We start from the raw sequence: 27,973 nt of genomic DNA, 5'->3' as shown, positions 1-27,973 counted from the left end.
ATTTACTGCTCTTGCAGAGGACCCAAGTTCAGTATGAAGCATCCACAGGTGGCTCATAAACCACCTGCAACTCCAATGTCAATGGATCAAAAGCCGTCTTCTGGCCTCTAAGGGATCATGTGACACACATCCATTCACATAGGTACACACTCATACTCAGAAAAAATAATAAATAAGTAAACTTGAAAGGACTATCTTTTTCTTCATTGTCTTCTTTCTATCACAATATATTGAATTGTAAAAGTTTTTTAAAGTAAAAAATAAGACTGAAGAGAAGAATTTTTTCCAAGGCTGATATTTATTAAATATGATTTAATTCTGTCTCTCCCAAAGCAATCTTTAGAATACAAAGTAGAGGCAAATTTGATTCACAAATTGAACATTTCCCCCAGTCCAGGGCTGGGAGTCAGGTGAGCATCTCTGTTGACATTTATGGGAAATGATCTTTGTTTCTGAATGGAATTTGTTTTGATTTCTGTAGGCAATGCTCTTCTTATAAAAGTAGGTGCAGTTTCACAACTCAAGGAAGAGAAAGTATAGGGACCGTCATCAAAGTCACCTGCATGAAAACAAAGAATATTTAAGCTAGGGACCTTAAGGATTTTGCACAAGGAAGGAACAGATGAAAATTTCATAGAATGATGTGATGTATATTATGTATAAAAAAAGGAAAGTTACGAAAAAGATACTGGGGGGGGGCTGGAGAGATGGCTCAACGGTTAAGAGCACTGGCTACTCTTCCAGAGGTCCTGAGTTCAATTCCCAGCACCCACATGGTGGCTTATAACCATTCATAAAAGGGATCTGATGCTGTCTTCTAGCATGTAGTTGCATATGCAGACAAGGCATCATACATGTATGAATGCATAAATTTTTTAAAAGAAAAAGATATGGTTAGCATAAGTGTGAGGAAGATGAGCTCATTCTGACAGCACTGCCTGAGTAACAGGTACATATGCACTTCCTGCAGAGAAACAGTCACAATCTATGGGTCTGCAGGATTATTGCTTGGTATTAAAGTGTTAGGATTGTCTAATATTTACTACTGTTTCCTCTAAAGAAAAATACGTTTCCATTTGTGATACATAATGCTAATGAATGAAAATACCCCTGGGATCCTATTTGCAAAACTGGCATTTCCCAATCAGCCCCACCTATTAGTTACTAAGAAGATGCCACAACTCAGGAACTCTTTATACCATGACTTTCCAGGGTTTCCAGAAGAGCGATAAATATCTGTAGTTAGCTAGTTGTAGGGCAATGAGTACCAGTGGCTAAGGAAAGATGGTTTTCATGGATACCCCTAACTTTTCCAAACAACAATGGAGACTGACTGTCTAGTGTGATTCAACCAGAACGGAATCACGTGCTCATCCAGACTTACAGTTAACTGGTAGAGTTATACATCCTAACACTAGAAAGAATGCAGCTCTAAACAAGTAAAAGAGACACAGCCCGATCTTAAGCCAAAGGCCTTTTTAACACACTATGCACTTTTCAAATCAGTTTCAGGCCTGGAAAATAGAATGAGCTTTTGGAGTCAGTGTAATAAAAACTAGGAGTGAGTGATAGAGTCCTATCATTAGCCCTGAGAAGTGGCAAGTTGAACACAATCAGGCTATCTAAGCTGATCTGTGCATGTGTGTACCTGAGTTTGGGCTTAGAAAGGCAAACATGAGCTATTGCATCATGGTCCAAGTAGCAAAAATTGCAGTCATCACAGCATCAGCTTAAGGGATTTGCTTCCCCCCACCTCAGATTTTCAAGATAGGGCTTCATTCCACAGTCCGGGCTAGTCTCAACTGGGACAATCTTCCTGTAAGTCTCCTAAGGACTGGAATTACAGCAGGTGCCTCTACACCCAGCCTTTAACTTACAGTTTTCAAATGTTCTTCATCCTTTTTGCTTTCCTGTTGTTGTTTTCATCTTCTTCCTTCCCCAGCAATTTCCCTACTAACACCCCATCCTTAGCTAAACATCTGTCTCCATCTGCAAGTATTGATTCCTGTGGTAGTAACTCAAGGGGTATTTGGGCTAGGAGGCGGTAGCCATGAAAGCCAGAAGACCTGAGTTCTAGCCCAGTCTGCTGCCAATGGTCTTAATGACTGTTCATAAGCACCTTTACCATGATTGAGTTTCTCTCTGTATAAAGTGAGAAAATTGAACGAGAGTATGTCTAAGGTTCTTTCTGGCTTCAACAGTCTGTGATAACTTGAAGAGCCTTTGAAGTTTTTAAACCTTCTGTCTCTTCTCATCCCTATTAGTCTAATGGCCCATCAGTCTATACATTCTTTCTCAGCCAAGAATACCTCCAAATATGTATCTCCATGTATCTATAGAAAATCACATAAATCTACATGCAGTTACAATATAGATTATATTTAGTGCTTACTTGGATATATATCATAGGTATTATATTGTATATATCATCATAACATAATAAATATTAATTATATATAAAACATGTACTTGTTTTAAGGGAGACTTATTATCCAAGATTCAACATATAGTCTCATGTTATTGAGTATCTCTGGAATACAAATGCAAACAAAAGTGTCTTGTACTTTACCATCTGGGAAGTTTATTTCTGAAGGAGTGCTGGGTACAGATCCTATAGATTTGAAAGTACAATTGGTTGTTGCTGACTTGAGTGATGGTGTCAATAATTTGGGCTCACTGATTTTCTTCAGTCTCTTCTGTTTATGCCTAACATTTATTCCAAAACTGTTTCTCCCACCTGAAAGAACACCAGAAAAAAATTAAACATGTAAAATTTATCACATTCTGTATTAAAATAGGTGAGACTGTGACATAGTAATTGTACCGCCTTCAATAATCCCTCTAAATATAAGGTTCAGTGTTTAATAGCTGTTCATTCCGGGCATTAGCTTTTCAGTGAACTTGTGAGAAGTCAATTTGTCCTGTGTTGTGTGACACACTAAAAGCCAATGCACTTACTAAGGATGTCTGCTTTTCCTAGAACATAAGGACTTGTAGGTCACCGGCATATCCAGTATAAAAGATATCAGGGTACTATTTGTAGATTCTTAAAGTAAGAATGTTGTCTCTCTGAAGAAAGAAGACTAGCCTTTATGTGGAGACTGATAGAAGTTGCCAGAATTGAAGAGAAGATCATTTGATAATAGGACACTAGTTTATGTTGGAATTTTGATAGAGATTGCATTGAATCTGTAGATTGCTTTTGGTAAGATGGTCATTTTTCCTATATTAATTCTATCAATCCATGAGCATGGGAGATTTTTCAATCTTTTGATATCATCTTCAATTTCTTTTTTCAAAGACTGGAAGTTTTTGTCATACAGGTATTTCACTTTCTTGGTTAGCGTTACTCCAAGATATTTTACGTTTTGGAGGCTACTGTGAAAGATGCTGTTTTCCTGATTCCTTTCTCAGTCTGTTTAGCATATGTATATACAAGGGATACTGATTTTTCAAGTTAATCTTGTTCTCAGCCATATCACTGTTTATCAGCTGTAGGCATGCTCTGATATAATTTTTGAAGTTGCTTATATAAACTATCATCTTATCTGCAAATAACAATACTTTGGTTTCTTCCTTTCCAATTTGTATCCTCTTGATCTCCTTCAGTTGTCTTTTTGTTCCAGATAAAACTTCAAGTACTATGTCGAATAGATATATAGAGAGTGGACAACCTGTCTAGTTCCTAATTTTAGTGGAATTGCTTTGTGTTCCTTTCTTAGATAGTAGCTTTGTCCCATCAACATCAGAGAGGTGTCCTCAGGCAACTGATGGGAGCAGATGCAGAGACCTACAACTAAGCAACAGGCAGAATTTGGGGAACCACATAGAACTGGGTGAGAAAGGATTATAGGAGTCAGAGTGGTTGAGAACAAGGCCCATAGATTCAACTAAGCAGGGCTCATAGGGCTTCACAGAGGCTGAACCAACAATCAATGAGCCTGTATGGGTCTGACCCAGGCCCTTTGCATGTACATTATGGTTATTTAACTGGGTGTTTTTGTGGACACCTAACAGTGGGAGGAGGGCTGTCTCTGACTCGTTTGCCTGTTCATGACGAGACCATTCTCCTCCTACTGGGTTGCCTAGTTCAACCCTGATAAGACAGCTTGTTCCTAGGCTTATTGTAGCTTGTTTTGCTATGTTCAGTTGTTATCCCTGAGAGGTCTGCTCTTTTCTGAATGGCAATGGAGGAGCAGTCAACAGGGGAGGTGAGGTGTGGTGTGGTTGGGACATATTATATAAGAAAAGAATAAAGAGGGGAAGGGAGGAAGGGAGAGAGAGAGAGAAAAAAAATAACATCAGTTTGCCTTCACTGGAGATGTCCTAGAGTGAAGGGCCACTGTTGAGAAACATTAGAGGCCATAATATCTCACGTTTGGCCGAGTACCATCAGACAAGCCGCCCAGGCAGCTCACTTGTGAAGCATCTTAGAAATGCTGACACGTCACTCCACCTGTCACAATGCCTTGCTTCTCACATCTATGCAACCTACTGTTGGCTACTGGCCAAAAGGCCCTATGACCCAGTTCCTGAAATGCATTAAGTACTTGGCCAATATTCTTCTAACTGAACCACAGGTGAGATGACAAGCAATCCAAGAAATCTGGGCCCAAACCAAAGCTCTACTGAGTTCAAATGGGACCCAACCTTCCCTTCCTTGCCTCACCTTCCCTTGCCTTCCTCATGTTAGCACAAAAATACAATCATTTTTATGACAAGGAAGCAGACTTCATTTTGGTAGTCTTGTCATATGAAGTCATCAGGACACCAATTGATATGATCAACTCTGTACAATATGTACAATTTAAAACCACATCTAAGTGGACATCTTACCTGAAAAGTTGTCCAGCCGAAACCACCTGCAATGGAGGTGCATGTGCCACTGCTCCCGCACAGTGTCCTTCATCACACAGGAAAACACAAAAATGAGGAACCCTAAGCCGGGAGAACAAGGTCAGTCTTTTTCCCTTCTTCCACCTGTGAGCACCAATTCCTTGACTCAGGCCTATTCTCACCATCAATGCTGCTTCCAGTGAACCCCCGGGGCACGATGTCTTTCTAATTTCTTTATGATCTCCCAAAAGGTGATCATAGCACAAAGTCAGTATTAAGACTCCATTGTCTTCCCCCTAGGCTGCTATCCATACTAGAGCATGAGATGCAAGTGCCGTTAGGATACCCAGCCCCAGACATAGTGCTCAGTGATCCTCATCTTTGTGTAGTGAATTATTCATATTCTTGACATGCTGCGCCCTCTCACATTACCAATGACACATGAACAAAGTCATGGTGTGTCACTTCATTGGGCTATAAACATCCACTCACACTTCAAGAAATCATTTATTTTGTCCTGGCAACATCTTGGTATTTCTATCCAGATGCCCGCATGGTGGGTCCCAGCTATGTGGCTGAGCCTTTTAGGAAGCAGACAGCCCAGCCCTGGACAAGTCTTCCGATGGCTACAGGAGCAGTAGACTGCTTGACTCCAAATTCATAATGGTCTTTGACCAAAAGTGAATCATTAAGTTATGTCTGGATTCCTGACCCTTGGACATTGCTGAGATTAAAAATGTATACAGTATTAAGGTGCTGAATTTTGGGGATATGTTGTTACACAGCCATAAATATCCCATGCATATGTTCTTTGGCGTAACCAAAGCATGTGTAAAGCATTTCCAGCTCTGACTTCGTCTGGCAAGTGAGAGGGAAGTGCTGGAGATATCAGTCATTAATCTGGGACATTTTTCATTTCTATCCTATGAAATAGTTCCTGGGGAAATGAAAGTACGACTTCAGTTTATTCTAATGGAGAAGTCCCTGGAGGACTATCGGATTTCTTCAAGATGGGAGTAGAATTGGCAAAAGAAACTCTGCTCAATGCTCTGACTTTTATTTACGGTCCATGCCCAAAGTCATTATCCATCAAAGCCATGCAGATACCTCAACCTGAAAAGCACTTCCTACTTGTGAGCTGCCATGATGCTTGCTTCCATAATATGGGCCCTCCTTAGCCACACCATGTTCTGCAGGTTACCCATCTTCCTGCTGTCAAGCCTCTGAATGTCTGCCTTTGGTCTCCTTTTCATCTTCATAGCACTTTTCTCTTTGCCCCCAGGACTATGTGTGGCAACTCAGTAGAGAGTGGTTGACTTGCCCTTCTAGGCAGGTGACACATAAATTCTCGTTGTCATCTGTAACCTTAGCAATACTTGTTTGGACTTCAAAATATATTTTGTGGGTCAAGTGCTATTTGGAAATCTTTGTTCTCTACAAAAATTCAACTTGCCTCAACATTGGAAAGTTGTCCTGTGGGCAAATTATTCCTAGCACTCATTGAAAACTGAGCACAAGTCAAAGGGGGTGAATAATTTCAAAGCTTATATCAGCTACTGTCTTAGTGGAAATATATTATTATTATTATTATTATTATTATTATTATTATTATTATTATTATTATTATATGCTTCATATTAGGCATTGAACATGAGTCCTTATACATGTTCAGAAAGTACTCTACCACTGAACTATATCCCGGCCCTCTTTCTTAAGCTTTTTATTTAGAAGCAAGGTTTTACTAAGTTCCCACGGTAGTGGCCTTGAACTTTCAATTCTCCTGCTTAATCCTTCAAAATAGATGTGATTACAGGTCTGTGCCATGAGGTCCAGCACAATCAAGAGTCTTTGATTGAGGAAAGTGATAAGCTGTTGAAATTGACCCTAATTTGACCACCAGTTGGGTTCAAAGTCAGGACTATGTTTTAAGAAGATGCTGACAAACGGAAGTACTCAAAATGATGGGCATGGAAAACGTTTGGGGTGCTAGGTAAGGAAATGCTTGTGGTAAGTAATAGAGGAAGAGGAGATGCAATGACATTAGTTACAGATCAGAGAGGGTTGTCATGAAGAGGGCAAACTATGCTTGCTCTCTGTGTGATTGCCAGGTCTGAATTAGGAGTGATAAGAGGAGGTGCCAAAGCAGCCATGTGCTAGCAAAGCACGGCTAGTGTTTACTAGGGACTGACAACATGACAGGTATTGTGTTGCTGTTCTTCTGGTTATAGGTAAGAGGCTGTGGACTCCATGATCTTTAATAAACTTTCCCCAGATCACAGAGCTCATCTGGAGTTGGAACATCGGCACTGAGCAAGGCTCACTACAGACACCAAGGTCCTAACCATCTTACTTTCCCGCCATCCAAGGAAGAACAGTGGGATAAGAATCAGAGAGGATCAGAAGCTAAATGCTCTGCTTCATGGAAGGCTGAGCCTTCAGTCCCTGGGAAGTTGCAGAAGAGCCAAGTGACTTTCTGTCACTTGATGGAGAGTCGGATTGGCAAGATCTTGTTTCCCTGGTCCCAGCCCTGAGGCTCCCTGATTCCAGGTGGGAGGCAGCAATCTGGAAGCCTGTCTCATTAACTCTCCCACGGGCTTTATTACTATGTGGAACTAAACAATGGCAGTGATGGATTCAGTAGTGTTGTCACTGGGCAACAGCCACCCGGAAGGCGGAGCAGCAACCTGAAGAGAGCAAGCCTCAGAGCAGGGAGATGCCTAGCTGCAGCATGATTAAGAGGCAGCTAGGACAATGATCTCCTATGGCTACTCTGACCCACCGCATGCAGCTTTGTGAGTCCTTATACTTAAAGCTTATTCTGTGAATTCCAGTGAGCAGACTGCCAGCTCTCCCTCTTTCCCTGGAAGCTTTCCTTTCTCTCCCACAGCACATTGACCTGCTCATTCGCTGCAAGATAGGCTTCAGAGAAAGTATAGGGTTGTACGTTTGTTTGTGAAAGAAAGTATAGGGTTGTAAGTTTGTTTGTTTGTTTGTTTGGGTTTCTCCACTAGCATTTCCATCTGGATCCCCCCTCCTTCACAAAGGCCTTATGATAAGCTTAATTTTTTTTCTCACCTGGCCACAGGACATCCAACATTCAGTCATGGCTACAAATCGACCATTTGTCTTTCAAATTGCTAGTTTGTTCACCTGTTTCATTGCAGTGTGTGTGTGTGTGTGTGTGTGTGTGTGTGTGTGTGTGTGTGTGTATCTGTGTCTGTGTGCGCGAGCACACGCGCATGCATGCGTGTGCGTACACGTGCGCGTGAGTGAGCACTCACAACTTGACTTAGAAACTCAGGGTTTTGAAAACACCCTTACTATATAGGACAGCATACTCTATCTATAGGCAGGACAAGGAATAATTAACATGAAACGTGTCTGACACACAGACGGTATGCCTCTGTTCAACATTGGTTCTGTGAGACTCTTGCTTTCATCTTCAAGAGAACACTTGATTATATTCTACATACTCTTTTCCCTCTGCCAAGGGATGGAACACTGGCTTTTTCAAAAACATCTTTCTTTCAAGTTTCAACCAGCTTTATAGTCTTTCTTCAACCCCACTTTTAATACTTGGGACAAATTTCTCCTCAGATTAGTTAGCCAGAAAGCATCCTGGAGTTAGCACTGAGAAGGGAGCCTGCCACGATCCTAATCCACGTCTACAGACACTCTCTATTGAGGTTATCTAGTTCTTGTGACATGAAGACTATCAAGTTAAAGCACCTCAGTCTGAGTCAGGTGGATTCGTCCACTGTAGATCTATTACCTCATCCTTCAACCTCCGTCATAATTACAAAGCACCAAGCAAGAATGTGCCAAGAGTTGCTAAGTTCATTTCTATCACCAGATGCAATCAAAAGGCACATGAGTGGCTAGGGAGGTGGCTTAGCAGATAAGAGTGCTTTCTGTACCAACATGGGGGTCTGTTTTTCAACCTTTAGCATTCATGTTAAAAGCTAGAATGGCATAGACACCTGGAAGCCCAGTGCTATGTGGGGTGGAATCAGGAGAACTGCTAGAACATGCTGCCTGTCAGCCTATCTCCCAGTTGAGTAAGAGACCTTGTCCCAAATGAATAAGGAATAAGCGCTAGAAGATGTTAGCCTGTGAGTCTCCACATGCACATGCATAGCGCTCTCTCTCTCTCTCTCTCTCTCTCTCTCTCTCTCTCTCTCTGTGTGTGTGTGTGTGTGTGTCTGTCACTCTGTCTCTTTCCTACACACATTCCTCACATGCACACATGCATAAACACCCACACACACCACATACATAGCACACACACATACAACAGACACAGGCATATACCACACATACACATGTACATCACACACACACACACACACACATATACAACATATGCATACACAGCACCATACATATACAGCATACACACACACTTGCACACAGCACACAGCACACAGAAGAGAACCAGCATATTTTGTTTTCCCACCCTACTCAGAGCTTTGGTCCTTGGCTCTTTGCACTGAAGCAGCTATGTGACTCTGCAATTTTCTGTCCTGCTGGTTTAATAAAATATTAAGATTATATGATGCAACTGGAGCCTGTGGAATTCAAAATGTAATGTCTCTACTGTCTAGTAATAGATATTTTCAACTAGACCACTCACTCCCCCATTTAAACAGAAGTGTGACCCTGTATATCAGCAAATGCAGTGTGTTGGTGCTATGAGTACTGTAAGAGCTCTTACCATGCTGCTATCTGATGCCAATATCACAACTAGAGAGAACTGTGCTAGCTTAGTTGTAATGCTCCTTCCACTGTTGAGTAAGAGGAGGCAACATGTGCTCACTCAATGAAGGCTAATACCTAACAGGTATGTCCAAAGACCACCTGTTGACTCACTTACTGGGAGCAGGGATTTCCTGAAGTTTGTTGTTTGTTTGTTTTTGTATTCCTTTATTCTTCTTTAAATTCTGTTATGTGAGATTATTTTCCAAAACAACAAAGCTTTCTTTGTTGGATATCTAGTTAGCCACAGAAAGGGCCAACATGCAGTTAGTTACCTTGCAACGAATTACAAATGGCAAAAAGATACATGAAAAAGATCCTCACAGGTCCCCAGGCAAAAAAGGCAAAGCCCCAGGTGAGGCCAAGTAGAAATGTCAAGCTGATGGTGCCTTTAAGGTCATTCAGGATCATTTTCTTCCGAGTCTTCTGGCTTTGGGACTTCACCGCAGTCAATTGAACAAGAACAATGCAGAACATGGAGAGATTCATGAGAAATATGAGGCAAAAATAAGCCACTACCGAGATGTAAAAGATGTGATCATCTTTAATCCAACAACTGCACAGAGCAAGAAAGAGAAAACTCTTGTGAGCTGTAAACATCAATGACTCCTTCCTGGGGACCCCACTAAAGTCCCTGGCCAGTTTCAACCAGACCTAGAAAGATGAAGCAAGACAATGGCGTCCGCTCCTACCCCGAGGAAGCAGGGTTGGGCTTAAACCTTATTCTCCGGAGCCCTAGTTCTGGGTACCTTACAATGCAAGCTCACATCTTGCAGGGCACACATGTACAGCAACTGCAGTAAATGTCCCTGAGAAACTATTCTCTTCTTCAACAAGAGAAAAGAAAATTATGTGTTTTTCCCCAAAGGAGCTCTCCTCCCCACCCTGTGCACACCTTAAAACAGAGCTTTGATTTGAAAGATGAAATCTGTTTTGCATGATAAACATCACAATAAAAGGGCAGGGGCGAGCAAGAACATTCCTGAATGCTATATCAAACAATGATGAGATGATCAGAGTTAATGAAAAATGCAACAAAAAGCTCTCGTTGTGCTACTTTAAAATATGATGCATTTGGACCACAAAAGGCAGCAGTGACTACTGGATGGCTTAATGACCCTACATTTTCTATTATAGAAGAGATGTACGGTGGTTCCTGTGAGCAGATGCTTCATTGAACAACATTTCTAACTACGAGACACATTGCTTCTGAGTTTTGAAGGCAGACAAGCTTGACTAAATCAACTGCGTGTCTAATTAGCTGGAATCTCTTTCTGAATCCAAAAAAAAAAATAATCCTTTGGGACACTGGTACATATTAGTGTGTGTGTGTGTGTGTGTGTGTGTGTGTGTGTGTATTTGTGTATTAGGAGGCTGAGGGAAAAACTTAATTTCCCTGAGAGTCTCATACTTAGGATTCTCAGTCTATCATTTTCAGCCTGAGAGAAAACTACAGAAAACTCTAAAAATGAGGCAACACTAGATTTTGGGATATAAATGACTGGGGCTGGAGAGATGGCTCAGGAGCACTTGTTGCTCTTGCAGAGGACCTAGGTTTGATTCCTAGCACACACATGGTGGCTCACAAACCACCGAAAACTCCAATTCTAAGAAATTGTATGTCTTCTGACTTCCCTGGACATCAGGCAAGCACATGCTGCAATTCACATATGCATGTAAATGCTCACATGCATAAAATAAATCAATCTAAAGGAATTGTTAATGTTGATCACATAGAATGGGAAAGCAGATCAGCAGTCATCAGAACCTAGAGAGAGTAGGGGGGAGAGTACAAGGCTCCAGCAGACCGGAGGAATACGTTCCTGTGTTCAGGTGCACAAAGTATCATTATAGCAAACAATATGTGTTGTATAGTTCAGATTACTAAGAAGAAAGGAGTTTGGATGTTGGTTACACAAAGAAATGATAAATTTTGAGATAATAGATAATGTTATTTGACCATTTTATAATGTAAATATGTATTCAAATATTTTGCTATATTTCATAAATAAGTACAATAAATGTGTCAAAAATAAAAAAACTATCTGGGCTCAGGCTTGTAATATCAGCCATCTGAGAAGCAGAGGCACGGGTATTACTGAGTGTGTAGCCTGGGCTGCACACTAAGTTCCAGGACATCCTCAGCTATATAGCAAGACAAAATTCCAAAATAAAAAGTGGTAATAATAAAATAACATTTAAAATAATGCGAACAAGCCAAAAACTCTGTGTAAGGAAATAGTCACATGTTTGACTATTGGTAATAGGCGTTACCTGAAAGGAGCAGAATTTCATAGCTGGGGGCTGGGAAGAGGCTTTTCAGCCTCTACCCTTTTGTACTTTTGGATTTTGTAGCCTGTGGTGAATTACCTTTCAAAGTATAATTATTTACAAAACAAAACTCTTAGAGCCATCTGCCTCTTACTAACAAATCCACATATAAAAAGGCTCTTTGTGGGGGGAGCGTGGAGTTGATTTTGTTCTGGTTTTGTTTTGCTTTTGATCTTTGAAGAAGAATCACTATGAGACAGATACTAGGGACCTTTTAAGTCACGAAATAGGCAAAGAGGGAAGACAGAGCTGGAGACAAGATAGAAGGGGAAAGAAAAGAGAGGAAAATAAGGAAGAAGCAGGAATTTTAATTAGAAAGCCTCTGCTACAGAGGGCAGTGTAATTTTGACCCACTGGCAACTGCCATCTCACTATTAAAGACAGAGGACCACTAGATATGGGACTTTCTACACTTGATCCCAATGCAGAGGGACGAGAAATCTATAGTGGATGTGAGTTTTGAGAGGCCATGGTAAAAGAAGGCTCCAAAAAGATGGCGTGGAATACAAAGCTGTTCTTGGGAATCTGAGATGGCTTATTCATCAAGTTTAAAGAACAGAAAGGCCAACACTGAGTTTTCCATAAAGCCAGTGCTAAGACTAAGTCCCTGGCCAGAAATATCCCACTATACCTAAAACCCCCACCACCCGAAAAGCACATGATATTGGGTACTTACAATGGAGTCGTTGGGCTCAGAATTCCATATAGGTCTTTTCTTACACTGAGTATAATGGCCACTGTGATTGCTGGGATTCCTAGAGTGGACAAGCAAGGCAAAAGAACCTGTTAAATCCAGGAAGAAGGGTCCTAATCAAACAGCTGTGGCTCTGTTACATTAACTCACTATTTAAATGAGCCACAGATGTGTGGACATCAAAATACCACTGTTTGCAAAATATTTGTGAATTCTTCCAAGTTAAATATTTCTAGGAGTTTTCCAATCTGCTAAACTAAGCAGCATGCCAGTGGCTCCAATGCGATGCTCGATACCTATTAAAATAGCTCAAGTGCCAAAAACCCAGTTTGGCAATAGAAGCGTTTAGTTGATCAGAATACAAATCTACACAAAGCATTTCCTCTTCTCTCGGATGATGGGCTATCAGTTGTTCCTTCCTTTTCAATTCTGCCCTTTCATTCTCACTATGTCTTTGTCTAGGTCACCTTGGAGGAAGGGCACAGACCATCAGCTGCAGCCTTCATTACTTTTTTGACAGGCAAGTCATTTAGACACTTGTTACTAGTTTGACATTTTGACTAGATCGACCAGTTAACAGCCGCTCAATTCAGCCAAACTATAATAAAGCAATCGGCTCAGTTAAAATGGTCAAGCATGAAGGGACTACAGGCATGGGCTACACAAATTCAATTTCAAGTACAGTTCAAACCTGAGCTTACTCTTTTATTCCTGAGCTTGCATTTCTCCTACTAGGAGCACATATGCTTATACATACACACTATATGTAGGAGTTGCAAAATACCCCCGAAAGCTATCCCAATCCCCATAGTGGCAAGCATCTTGAAAAGTCCTCCATTGTCCCAACTGTGATAAAAAGACCAATCCCTTCTAACTCTGCTAGCCCATACCTACTACAGGACCTACCCTAATATATGTGTGTGTGTGTGTGTGTGTGTGTGTGTGTGTGTGTGTGTGTGTGTGTGTGTGTTTCAGGGACATGAAAAAAGAAAGGGCTCTATTGGTGGGAAGAAAAGGACCATCAAGAAGAGAACAGGAAGGATAGGAAGGGTCTACTGGAGGAAGAGGAAGGTGAACAATAATATAGTATAATGCATAGAGTATGAAAATGCAATATTGAAACTCATTACTTTCTATGCTAGCTTTTTTTTTACTTTTTTTTATTTTTAATTCCCTTTTATTTATTTATTTATTTTTTTATTAACTTGAGTATTTCTTATATATATTTCAAGTGTTATTCCCTTTCCCGTTTTCCGGGCAAACATCCCCCTCCCCCCTCCCCTTCCTTATGGGTGTTCCCCTCCCAACCCTCCCCCCATTGCCGCCCTCCCCCCATAGTCTAGTTCACTGGGGGTTCAGTCTTAGCAGGACCCAGAGCTTCCCCTTCCACTGGTGCTCTTACTAGGATATTCATTGCTACCTATGAGGTCAGAGTCCAGGGTCAGTCCATGTATAGTCTTTAGGTAGTGGCTTAGTCCCTGGAAGCTCTGGTTGCTTGGCATTGTTGTACATATGGGGTCTCGAGCCCCTTCAAGCTCTTCCAGTTCTTTCTCTGCTTCCTTCAACGGGGGTCCTATTCTCAGATCAGTGGTTTGCTGCTGGTATTCGCCTCTGTATTTGCTGTATTCTGACTGTGTCTCTCAGGAGCGATCTACATCCGGCTCCTGTCGCTCTGCACTTCTTTGCTTCATCCATCTTGTCTAATTGGGTGGCTGTATATGTATGGGCCACATGTGGGGCAGACTCTGAATGGGTGTTCCTTCAGTCTCTGTTTTAATCTTTGCCTCTCCCTTCCCTGCCAAGGGTATTCTTTTTCCTCATTTAAAGAAGGAGTGAAGCATTCACATTTTGATCATCCGTCTTGAGTTTCGTTTGTTCTAGGGATCTAGGGTAATTCAAGCATTTGGGCTAATAGCCACTTATCAATGAGTGCATACCATGTATGTCTTTCTGTGATTGGGTTAGCTCACTCAGGATGATATTTTCCAGTTCCAACCATTTGCCTACGAATTTCATAAACTCGTTGTTTTTGATAGCTGAGTAATATTCCATTGTGTAGATGTACCACATTTTCTGTATCCATTCCTCTGTTGAAGGGCATCTGGGTTCTTTCCATTTTCTGGCTATTATAAATAAGGCTCTATGCTAGCTTTTTTAATGCCTTCAGAGGCAGTAAGACAGGTCTGAAAGAAGGCCTCGTATTTAGGATTAAATAATGTAGAGGGTACTGGGGGCTGACAGTGGTGCCTCAGTGGGTTAAGGCACTCACTTCCAAGCCTAAGTTTGATCCTGGGAACCCACTTGATGGAAGGAGAGAATGAATACCCTCTGGCTGTCCTCTGACCTCCATTTGTACACCACACTACATACACATGCACCCACATAATACTTATCAATATAAGAAATTCTTTTAAGTAGCTCTATGACTCGTTTTGTTGCTTTTTGTTTGGAGGCTGGGTTTCCGAGACAGAGAATCACACTGGGAACCCTTCTAAAGAAGAGCTTACGGTGTAGCCTAGGATGGCTTTGAATCTGGGATAGCAGGCATGAGACTCCATGCTCATTTGTTAGTTTTGATAAAATGTGGACACAATTACTTTCTTAGAAATTTAAAAGCATACACCTTTGTAACATATTGCTTTGGCTTAAGAAGGCCAACTGTTAAATCTACAGAGATCCTAGTATTTGTCTTCCAGACTCCATGCAGTGACTTAGCGAGCCCATCCTCCATGACCTTATAGGCATCCACAACAGAGGCTTGCTGAGGTTTGACAAAATGTACCATGAGTCTTTTACCAATGGGAGCAGACAAGAACCTTGGGGTGGGATAGCCTATCTCCGTCCTTCCTCTGGAAAGTTGTCATGAGACACTTGGCTTTTCAGTGGTACGGGGCTTTGTTCCCTGCTCCCTTTTAAATGGGGCTGTAGACATGCACATAGCTTCCATTTGGAACTGACCCCTGAGCCATGGAGACTGCCACCATGTGTACAGTGTCATCATTTCACTTTCTCTTTGGTGTTACTCCTTTCAGAGCTGAGAGAAGTAGAGGTCTGTCATTTTAGCTACTCTCCCTTTGGCTGTGAAAATAATAAACTGTATCTATGTGTAGCTCATTGTATCTTTCTTGACTGGTTCGTCAGTCAGACCTTGGCCATGGCTTCTTGACCTTAGCTTGTGATTATACTTGACACTTTTCAAGATTCTCCTGCCCTTGTGTAGTCCTCAGACTTTCCTGCCTTTCCCTGTATCTTGGTAGTATAGAACGAGATGCTCTGAGAGACAAGATGTAAGCTGTAGGAACTATATGGTATGGACCAAGAGAAGGAAGAAGGATCTGGAATGGAACTGATGAAGAGGAAGGGTGGGAGAAAGGGAAGGAACTATCTATGCTGAGTTCCATTCCTAGCATCTCCCAAGGGAAACAGTGGTTGTGTCTGTGAAAAGGTATGGTAAGGGTCAACATGGGGTCTTGTTTCCTGTCTCATAGGCAATATGGCCTGATCATTGGTATTAAAATCCAAACTTTGGAGACAGGCTCCGTAGTTCAAACCTTGGGTGTGTGTTTTACCAAGTACAAGCCATGCCCTCAACACACACCTCCTCGTATATTCAGTGAAAATAATAATGAGACTCATACAGATACTGTGAAGACTAACTATGTGGACATGCAAAGCACTTTAGAATATCAGCTGGCACCTATAAAAGAGACCTGACCATTCACTGTCACATCGGGAAGTGGTTTTGCAACTTCTATAAGGGGAGGGCTAAAATGCCACACAAGCTGCTGTTGAAAAAATATTTGGCATAAATTCTTTACTCTAAGTTTAAAAGTTGAATGTATAGAACTACATAAGCAGGAAGAGAAATGCATATCCAAACTCCACTGATGCATTCCTTCCTAAACTACACTAGTAAGAGGTTTGGGTCTGAAATATTTTGTCTCCTGTACTTTGAACAGGTCCTCCCAAGAATATATTGCAGAAACTTGATCCCCATTGCCACTGCATTGAGAAATTAAATCTTCAATAGTTGGTTCAGTAATAAAGGACCTGCCTTTAGGAATGTCTTCTCTATTGCAATAAACAGGTTCCTACTTTTTCTGCATTGGATCTTTTATAAAAAGGGTAAGTCCTGCTCTCTTCCCTTCACTCACGTCATAAAGACAGTAGAATGGTCCACGCCAATTGTGGACTCTCTGATCTTTTACTTCCCATCTTCTGGAACTTAGAAAGAATACCTTTCATTGTAAGTTACCCAAGAGGAAAGAGGAGGAGGAGGAAGAGGAAAAGGGAGAGGAAGAGGAAGAGGAAAACAAAGGTGGCGTTAAAAATTTTTAAAAGACAGTATTTTAAAAGAGACATCAAGTGCAATGGTAGAATACTCACCCCAACCAGCTAGACAAAACTTAAGGATATAATTTGGAATGTATGTGTTGAAGACTTTGACTAAAGCAAAGTACATGTGGACTGCCTCCAGGCCCATCCAAGTCAAAGACACGAGCAGAAAGTAATGAAGTGCCACTGCCGCTGTGATACAGAGTCCTTCTTTCTGAAACGATGTCAGCCAGGAATTAACCAGAAATGCTAGGTTGAGCATCAGTAATGCTGTGCATAGGTTGATCAGGATTTTGGAAGGATAATCTTTTCGAAGTTTGCTTTAAAACAAACAAACAAACATTAGTCCACACAGGGTCTCCCTTTCAAATTCAGCATTGCCACATCTAATCTAGATAGTAAGAGGTGTGCCTTAGGGGCTCATAAGTCTCCTTGCTGCAATCTATGAGCCTTAGAGTGGCTCTGTTTTCTTGTGAACACTTTCTTCTGATACATTAAATGTTTGTCATCCTGGTGGGTTCCCAGTCATACAATTCTAGGGTTTGGATATTTTGTTTGATCGGTTGTTTGGTTAGTTTTTACTTGTTAATAAAATTAAATTAGTTGCCCATTTAATTTCTGTTTGTTCTTGAGAATTTCATGCAGCTCTGCAATGAAATATCATTCTCCCTCCATTTCCTCTCCAACTCCCTCCATGCTCCCTCAACTCATCCCATTCTCAACTTAATTTAAGTTCATCTTTAAAATAATTATGGTTTCAATTAGCATTTCCTGTGATGAGCAATGATGTTGAGGTTCTCTTTTTTTTTTTTTTTTTTTCAGAGCTGAGGACCGAACCCAGGGCCCTGGGCTTGCTAGGCAAGTGCTCTACCTCTGATCTAAATCCCCAACCAAAATTGAGGTTCTTACCATATGATAATACACTACTAACCATTTGGATGTAAATTAGAGCTGCCCATGGGCAATTTTTTTCTGTGAAGTGTTCATTCAGTTCTTGTGTTCACCTTTCAATTTTCTGTCTTGCTTGTTAATTTGTATACATGCCCACTTACACACACACACACACACACACACACACACACACACACACACACACACATACACACACACCACACCACACCACACCACACCACACGGCACAAATCTTCTCCCAATCTCTAGTTACACTTTCATTATCTTAACTTTTCTCCTCTGATGAAAGTATCTTGTTTCATCAGATACAAAAAGTCTAATAAAACTTCAGACTTTTCCTTTTATGGCTCCTGTCCTCGTATCAGGGTAGAGAGTTTTTACTCCTACTTGCAAGCTCCTTACTTTTAAAATACTCTGGTAATAGTTATTTGCTTTATTTCTCACTTGCCCATTTCAGGAGCTAATGATCTAGCCACTCCCTGTTGTGTTATATCCATGAACTTGACAAGGTTTCAGTGACAATGCATCATCAGGCCAAGTTCAACTTTACTCACAGCTAAGTTGTATCAACTTACTGGAAAGCTATGTATGTCGCCATGGCAATCCCCAGGAAAATGGAGGAGATCCCACATCCTGTATACGTTATAATCACTAATATCCGCTCATTCACTGCATCCACTGTAGACCTGGACAAATCCTAGAATTGCAATATACAGTACTTTACATAGTCATCAGAACAAGTTTAGAATAAAATGCTTCTGGTATGTATGAACAGTTGGTCCCCAGCCTGGGCATATAGCAACCCTGTTGTAACTCTTAGATAGCCAAATGATGTGGATGGCTATGTGATAAGACCATATATGGTTTGACCAGGCCTAGTAGATCTTCCTGTGGAAGAGCATAGAAAGCCATCAACAAGAGTGAAAGTACATTTAGTCCTTCGTTTCATTGTCATTAACATGTTCAGCACTTGGAAATATAACCAAGCTAATGGATTTGAATTTGGGATGCAAAGTGAATCCTTATCTGAACCGAGTGTCCCAAAACTCTACACAGAACAGAAAAACAGATGTTCCTTTTCCTTAGACCTTAAATGACTTTTATAAAATTAAGAGATAAAGTGGTCCTTAGTCTAAAGTAATGATCTAGTAATGTCCCGATCTGAAGACCACAAAAGATCTGAAATGACATGCAAGATTATTTGAATATATACGTGCACTGGTTTGGGAAGAGATCCATAGCTTTCATTAGATGCTTATAGTTTTCTGGCTCATAAAACGTTAGGACTGTTTTTTTTTTTTAAGCTAGGAAGTGCTAGTCTATTCTGGAAGTTCTCAGCTAGAAGGAATTTGTATCCCCTGCTGCGGCATTTAGCAGTACTTAGGGGTACGGTACAGACCTGAACTGCTGCTGACCATCTTACAATATGCAGAGTTGTTTTCCACATCATAGAATTATGTGTTCCAAATAGCAATAGTGTTTCGATAAGAGAAAAACTGATTTTCTCCCTTCTATTTGTCACACCTCAGAAGAAAGATCTAATTTCCAAGCAAGTAAGGCCCGTCAATCCAGACTATAAAGCTGGTTTGAGCTGGCAGAGCTGAAGTGTGAGCATGGGGCTTTTTGACTCCCGTTGTAAGGTGCTACCTGGTTGGGAGTGAGCCAAACAAAAGCATCATAATTTGAAAATTGCTGATTAAATGCTTTTGTGTTTCAAATAAAATTTTAAAGGGAATATAAAGAATGCTTAACTCAGGTATAGATGTGCACTGCTATGCACCCAGTACTTGGGAGAGTATGTCAGGAGGACCATGAGTTCAAGGCCAACCTGGGCTACTTACCGACAGTGTATAGTACATAGAGCTTCTTCAGCTATCACAGTGCTCTATTTGGGTAAGCATGACAGAGGAGAGCCTTTTTTCTACTGGTATAAAATTTCTCCATTGTCTAGTTTGCAAGTTCATTAATAGCTTGAACCTAGTAGAAGTTGTCAAAATCCCATTGAAGAGTGATGGAGACCACTCACCATCAGGACTCCGAAGTGAGTGAGGTGGTTACACTGACAGATTGTGTAATTTACATTGCTTTCCTTTAATTCACAGCCTGACGGATTCCATCCACCTAGCCCATCTGCGGGGGACAGAAGGGAATTTCAAAGCAATTTTGCTTTTCTCAGAAATGTTTAATTTTTCATTACATGCTGCATCCGAACGTGTGTTATAATTAGCATTGTTTGTTAAGACAGCAAGGTAGAGATACAATTGAACAGCAAAATTCAATTACATTTAATAGACCAAATTGACGTGTGTATCAGGGGTGCAGGGCCGTGGGGGGGGGGAGGTGGGCTTCTTTGTCACTCACTTCTGTTTCTATACTACATCATTACAGATCAAGGTAGATTCTAATCATGAGCAATTGCTCCTGTCACTATGCTGGACAACATGTTTTGTAAGTAAGCAATAAAAGAAATAGATCTGGAAGTTTTGGGAAGACCTAGACCTTTGGAATATAGGCTGCCACTTAGCCAACTTGGGACTGGCTAAGTTATATTAGCAGTTCCACCCAGAAATCAAATAGGCTCAAGTGGTCCTGTCCTGAAGATCCGTACAACCCATTCGAGCCTTGTAGATCTTGGGTTACAGTGCTGGTTTAGGGCACTAGTACACCAAAAGACTTATCTCACGACAGGTATACAAGTATGAGCAGATACCATAGATGTCAGATGTTCTAGGCTCACAGCATAGAGAGCCGGGGCACAGGGTCTCCTGGGGGTGTTCCAGCAACTGCCATGAATCAACACAGGGATAAACTTATTAAAGCTGAAGAGGACAGAGCTTGTCACTTTGTAGGACTATTTTTTTTTTGACAGACTTGGACAATCAGGAGAGGATACATTGTTTTTGTTTGTCAGAAAGAGGTGGTATTCTGTTCCCTGAAGAGCTAAGTAGACAGTGTCGTCTCTTTTCTCTCAGATTTCTAGATGGGAAAAGTACCCAAGCAGAGCTCCCTAGGTAGAAGAACGTTTCTCACCACTAACCATGACATTCCTAGGAGATTCTGGTTGTGTGGGAGAATTCTTTGAGATTTGGTATTAACTATAGAGACTCCAGTAGCAAACCTAAGAGAAACCCAGTCAGGAGTAAGCACACCCATACATGGCATAGTTATCCAAGCAGGAAAGTCTTTGTGGGACTAATGACGTCTCATCTCTTTAATGAGATGATTAACGGATTGGGTCCCTTACAGTACATAGGGTTTACCCAGGGCTCACCATCAATAAAAGATGGGGGAGAGTAAATAGTGGTCATTCCTGTAGGAAAGCACACCTCAATCCTCTTCAAATAGTTTACAGTTATTCTGTACTGGGCCTTCTAATTTCATTTTTCCAACCTTGCTTTCCCAAAAGTTGGAGTATTTTTATGATTTCTATAATAACTGTCTTACCAAAAGGAGTATTCTTAATTTTTACACCCTAAAAACCACAAAAGGTATCTTGGTCATGCAGAATCCTCTGTAGTGCCTGACAAGCTCTCTCTCTAACCATCAACTGGGAAAACGATTAGGGAGGGGGCAAAGTCAAAGTCTGATTCTATACATACTTACTATTAGTGTCAAAATCCCAAAAAGCACAGTAAGCTTGATCATAATTCTGCAAAATTAAGAATTATAGTTAAATACCTTTCCTTGTAAGGTTTACTGAACAAAAACAATGCACATAAGTGTTTTCAAGGTTTTTAGCCAGTAGAGCAACAAGTGAGTGCGAGTACATGCAAGCGCACCCATGTACGTGTACACACACACACTCACACAATCACACAATCACACACTCACACACTCACACAATCACACAATCACACACTCACACACTCACACACAATCACGCACTCACACATTCACACAATCACGCACTCACACACTCACACAATCATACACTCACACACTCACACACTCACAGACTCACACACTCACACACACAATCACGCACTCACACATCCACACAATCACACACTCACACAATCATACACTCACACACTCACATACTCACACACTCACACACTCACACACACAATCAAGCACTCACACATTCACACAATCACGCACTCACACACTCACACAATCATACACTCACACACTCACACAATCACACACTCACACACTCACACACTCACACACACACTCACACAATCACACACTCACACAATCATACACTCATGCACTCACACAATCACACACTCACACAATCATGCACTCACACACTCACACAATCATACACTCTCGCACTCACACTCACATACTCACACAATCACACACTCACACAATCATACACTCACACAATCACACACTCACACACTCACACAATCACACAATCATGCACTCACACACTCACACAATCATACACTCTCGCACTCACACTCACATACTCACACAATCACACACTCACACAATCATACACTCACACAATCACACACTCACACACTCACACAATCACACACACACTCACACAATCACACACTCACACAATCATACACTCACGCACTCACACAATCACACACACATTCACACAATCATGCACTCACACACTCACACAATCATACACTCACGCACTCACACAATCACACACTCACACAATCACACACTCAAACACTCACACACTCACACACTCAAACACTCACAGAGTCATGCACAGGGACGGACTGGGAGAGGATCTTTTATAGTTTGGTTTTAAGTCTAACTCCACCTGGCTCTGGACTTCCAAGGAAGAAAACAGCATGTCACTGCATGACGATACAGCATTTGTCATTTAGTAGTTTGGGGATCTGCTAATTGGTACAAGACCCAGGGGGAAGCTATGGAGAACCAGTGAGAGACTGACATATGTTAGATGTTCTTTAGAAGGCTTTGGAATTTGGGACTCGCATCTAGGATCATCCTTTATGAACACACAGTTAAGGTGCCTCCTCATTAAGCCTGTTGAAAATTTCTAAAACTCCCCTGGCTCCTACAGTCTCTGGAAATGATCTGACAGTTAAAGTCCCAGTTCAAATTGAGAGATTTTACCCACGTAACATGTTTTATTTTCAGTCTGGTTTTAAAATTCCCTCTCCCAGATGTGCCTAGTCCTCAGTAACTTGTGTGTATGTTTGTTGGGGGGGGGGGGGTCTCCACCTTTGCAAAGCAGAAGGGGAGGATGGAATGAGGGGAGGATCCGAGTGAAGGGAATACTGGGAAGAGAGGGGGCTGCTGTTGGGGAATAAAGTGGACAAATAATTTTAATAAAAAAGACAGAGACTAAATAAAGAAATAAATTCCCTCTCCTAATCTCCCTTCTCTTCTCTTTAAGACTAGTGGAAAATATATGATCCCTTAGATAGGGAATGAAATAAGCTAATTAATACACGTTTTACCAATTTTCATGGAAAAAAATCAAAGAATGCAAATCTTATTTTCAATGAAGTTGTGTATCTCACGCAAATGAATGAATTAAATGGCATTTACTGTTACAACTAAGAGATCTATTTATTTTTAGTTACTGTCTTGCTAGAATAGACCCACTATTCAGGATCCCTTGAGGATACTGCATTGTTTCTAGAAAATCGCAGTTATAACATACTTCTGCTACCTCAAATTCAAGAGTCCTCATGAAGTTTTTGAATTGAATGCTAATTGGTCATTTTTCCCCCAGGAAAATCACATTGGGGTCCTGAGGTCATTTGGGAACCAAATGAAAATAGATATATTACCCAGTCTCCTCGAATGTGCTTCAGAACGATAATCACTGGATCAGCCAAGTTTTCAATGGATGCATTTGAGATGCTCGCACTCACAACATATGTCATTAATTCAGGAGTGATGTTTTTAGCCTGCAGATGAAACAAAGACTCTGAACATCTCATTTCTTATATAAGCACAATCACTCTAGAATGGGTGATGAACTACACAGTTTTGGCACAGAAGTGTGGAAGAATCACAATCTAAGGGTGGATTCTCAGAGTCATTCAGATTCACCACATAAAGCTCAATAATAAAAATTAGAAAAATTTATTCATTTGTTTTTCCATTCACCCACTCATCCATCTATCCAAAACCTATCTATCGAACCAACATTGGGTTTACACCAGCGACTCAATTCTGCCCTCCCAGCATAGCAAAATATTCTCTGCCTTAATAAGAGACTCTGCCACATTCAGAGACTTCACAGTGTACCGTAATTTTAACTCTTGACCATCCTTATAAGAATACCTTTTATAATGAGGACTCTAAATCCATTATGATTTAGTTACAAACTAATTTCATGGTCTATAACCCATAGGAAAAGGAAAGTATGTTTACAAACACCCATCTTGGAACATGTCTGAAAACATTGATGACTACCTCCACTCCAAGGCCAAAGTGCGCACATTATATCCTAGCATGGCCCACAGAGCCTAATATACAGAACGTATTTCCCCTTTTGTAATCCAGATAGTTGGGTAAGTGATTTTCATGCATACTCTTTAGCCCTCTGACATCGTATGGCCTTTTTATCCAGCTAAACGGAGGCTTTTGTAGGCTCAGAATCTATATGTACAAAGATCACACAACCAATGAGTGGCAGGGAATGGGTGTTTAACAATGTTAACTTAAAAATAACAAACTAAAAGTTAGAGATATGAGAGTCCCTTATTAACAAGGCCAAAGTCTCAAATGCCAAAGCTCCAGAAGGTCAGATAGTTGAGTGATTTCTTCCAGGATTGCATGTACAAAACCACAGATAGAGCTGGAGTAAGGTGGAAGGGAGATGAAAAAAATCCTATAATGATTTTCCAAGAAAGTCTGATGTTTAGATGACATCCCTTGAAGAGCATATTGCACATGGTCAGAAGACTCCACCAAGGAAAGTGTGTGCTTGAGTAACCAGGAATGTGGTCTTGCTCAACTTGGAAGTGTCCAACTTTCAGTTCATAGCCATTTGTGTTCATGCTAAACAATATTGTGATGGTTAATATTGTCATCATGACAGTATCTAGAATCATATAGGAGATAAACTTCTTTGCATGCCTCAAAAGGAACATCTAGATTGGGTTGGCCAATGGGTATACCTGTTAGAGATTATCTAGATTAGGTTACTTGAAGCAGAAGATCCACTCTAAATGTGGGTGGCTCCATTACTTCAACTAGGAGTCTTAGAATGAATTTTTTAAAAAAGGAGAAAGCTAGCTGAACACGGGTCATTGTTAGCTTCTTTGCTCCAGACACTATGTGACAGACAAGCTTTCTCAAGCTACCACTATCTGGATTTTCCCACTATAGTGAACTGGACCCTCAAATTGTGAACCAAAATCAAACCTTTCTAATTTCCAACAATGAGACAAACAATAAATACACAAATAACAGATATACACTCCTGATGTCAGTGCTCCTTTCTCATCAGAGTTCCCTGAGGCAGACTACTTAGGGTGAACGTCAACAAACTATAATATTGGTAAGGTCTTACTGACATCCAAAAGACCAAGTGCTAGCCCAAGCCCCCGGTTCCTTCAAGACCTCCTCTCTGGGCCATTGGTGACATGAGGAAGGACAGTAGACTAGATGACCTGTAGCTATCCTCCCAGATAAACAGCTGTCTGTAGTGGAAAGGCCAAAATGACTTAGTCACAATGACTAAGGACCTAAGTAACCTATTCTCTCAATTCATGTTTCTTACCTACACCATGGTGATCATGTGGGAAAGGGGAAATCATTTCTCACTCCTCTGGACTGAAGTTGTACTGGTTTTACAACTTTTGCCTCTGACCAGTTACAGACATGTTTCCTCTGTGTCAGCTCTATTAACTCGTCTTGTGACCCCTTCACAGCTGAGCTCTCCCCTAACTCAGGAAGCCCCTGCTTTTCCCTCCTCTGCAGTCCCAGAGTCCCCATGCCACAGTGCGCTTGCCTTGTGCCTTTGCTCCTCCCTGAGAGCCGGAGCTAGTGGAAGAAAGGAGAAGGCTTAAGAGCTCAAGAGTGGTATGTTATCACAATTTCTAAGGTAATATGTTGTAATGACTGTCAAGATATTGATCAAAAGATGTTAGAGGAAGCTGTGTAAAACTAAAGCTATGGGGCCTGGGCATTGAAAATAAAGGTAGTGGGGCTGGGGATTTAGCTCAGTGGTTAAAGCGCTTACCTAGGAAGCGAAAGGCCCTGGGTTCAGTCCCCAGCTCCGAAAAAAAAAAAAGAAAAGAAAAGAAAGGTAGTTACAGGGTAGCATGTCTTCAGTCATGTACTCCTCAGCCACCAGTGACACAGGCCCTACCCCATGTACCTCTTTTAGTGTTGGAACCTTCTACTTCCTGTTCTCTCCTAATTCACTGTTTTCTATGAGAGGAGGCCCAGGTCTTTCTTGCTTAGCACTATAGCCCCAGTACCAGCATCATGGAAGATACACAGTAGGAACAAAGTGGCTATTTGCTGAATAAATAAATTAATGATTGGGTGAATAAAAGGATGAATTGTGTCACCTTCAGCAAAATGCCTTCCCCTTTCTGGGTCTTGGTGACCTCACTGACAAAATAAAGATGGACACTGTGAGTTTATGAGGGCCCTTCCAGCTAGGCATTTGATGCATAACTGGATCTAACCCATCTTCATCTGGCACTATGACGTCTGTAGGCTAATTTTTGCAAAGGTCTTTAGTCTATTTCAATGGAAGGTGCTAGAGAATCAAAATTACTTATTAAGTGTAAAATCTATGCAAAGCAAGTTTATCTCTTATTCTGAGAGACAAGCACAGTCCTCTGAAGGAAGGAGGAAAATTAAGACTGAAAACTAATAGCATCTCGGATGATGCAAAGCAGTGACAAGAATATCAAAAGGTTGAGAGAGCTATGAGACACATTTTAAATCATTACTACAAAATTTTGTCCACTAATGTTTCCAGGGCACAGAGAATAGAGAATGGACTTATTAATTCTGGGGAGGCATCCTTGGTAGAAATTGAACTAAACCCACTGAAACAAATAGAATTTAGTGGGAGTGAAGACTGTCCACAGAAAGCTCAAGAAACAAAATACTTTGCAAACACATTTGGTGGTAGTGTGGTCCACATAAATTGGTAGGTGCTAAATGTATCTGTTATATTTTTATCGGCCTACACCTCCTGCCTCCTGAGTTCTGGGATTCACCTATACGATCAGATAGTATATTATACCCCCCAAATCTCTAAATATTTGACCACTAAGAATTCATTCATGTGGATAACTCCTTACAAATTCAAACACATCTGGGCAAATTAATGCATTACCTTTGAATAGAAGGACTTTGTGGTTGGGGAGATGGCTTGGTGGTTAATTTCTTTCTATTCAAGCAAAAAACCATTGTTTGGATTCCCCCAGAACCCCTGAAAAATTCCAGGTAGGGATGGTGTTCCAAGTTTCTTTCCTTGGAAGGCAGTGACATGGGATCCTCAGACTAGTTTCTTCGGCAAATTCTGGGTTTTTGACAAAGAGACCTTGCTTTATGTATTTCAAGCTTTTGGGCTAATACCCACTTATCAGTGAGTACATACCATGTATGTTCTTTTGTGACTGGGCTACCTCACTCAGGATGATATTTTCTAGTTCCATCCATTTGCCTAAGAATTTCATGAAACCATTGTTTTAAAGAGCTGAGTAGTACTCCGTTGTATAGATGTACCACATTTTCTGTATCCATTCCTGCCTCCTGAGTTCTGGGTAATGCATCTGGGTTCTTTCCAGCTTCTGGCTATTATGACTGCTATGAACATAGTGGAGCACGTGTACTTTTATATGTTGGAGCATCTTTTGGGTGTATGCCCAAGAGTGGAATAGCTGGGTCCTCAGGTAGTGCAATGTCCAATTTTCTGAGGAACCTCCAGACTGATTTCCAGAATGGTTGTACCAGTCTGTGATGTCACCAAAGCTTCCAGGGACTAAACCACCAAGCAATGAGTACACATGGACAAACCCAGATATGGGTGTCTCCTGAGAGGCTCTGCCAGAGCCCTATTGATACAGATGAGGATGCTTGCAGCTAACCATCGGACTGAGTACCAGGACCCCAATAGAGGAGCTAGAGAAAGGCCTGAAGGAGCTGAGGGGGTTTGTAACCCTATAGGAAGAACAATATCAA

The 27,973-nt window shown here is 41.1% G+C and overlaps 1 protein-coding gene across 1 annotated transcript in view; it reads right to left on the bottom strand.

Annotated features, from left to right (window-relative positions):
* Positions 1 to 368: 368 nt before the first annotated feature.
* The window catches only part of Adgrg4 (adhesion G protein-coupled receptor G4), a 129,810-nt gene continuing 102,205 nt past the window's right edge, over positions 369 to 27,973 (bottom strand). Inside the window, exons 13-22 of the mRNA XM_039100558.1 lie at positions 23,605 to 23,724; positions 21,467 to 21,512; positions 19,890 to 19,993; positions 18,439 to 18,560; positions 17,003 to 17,271; positions 12,599 to 12,677; positions 9,867 to 10,147; positions 4,830 to 4,938; positions 2,570 to 2,724; positions 369 to 559 (exon numbers count right to left, since the gene is read on the bottom strand). Of these exons, the coding sequence (XP_038956486.1) occupies positions 369 to 559; positions 2,570 to 2,724; positions 4,830 to 4,938; positions 9,867 to 10,147; positions 12,599 to 12,677; positions 17,003 to 17,271; positions 18,439 to 18,560; positions 19,890 to 19,993; positions 21,467 to 21,512; positions 23,605 to 23,724 (1,476 nt within the window). The remainder of the gene's footprint in view (positions 560 to 2,569; positions 2,725 to 4,829; positions 4,939 to 9,866; positions 10,148 to 12,598; positions 12,678 to 17,002; positions 17,272 to 18,438; positions 18,561 to 19,889; positions 19,994 to 21,466; positions 21,513 to 23,604; positions 23,725 to 27,973) is intronic.

This window comes from Rattus norvegicus, chromosome X, assembly GCF_036323735.1.
Source record: "Rattus norvegicus strain BN/NHsdMcwi chromosome X, GRCr8, whole genome shotgun sequence".
In the NCBI taxonomy this organism is placed as follows: domain Eukaryota; kingdom Metazoa; phylum Chordata; class Mammalia; order Rodentia; family Muridae; genus Rattus; species Rattus norvegicus.
Note: the sequence above shows the minus strand (reverse complement) of the source record. Positions and strands in the feature narration are given on the sequence as shown.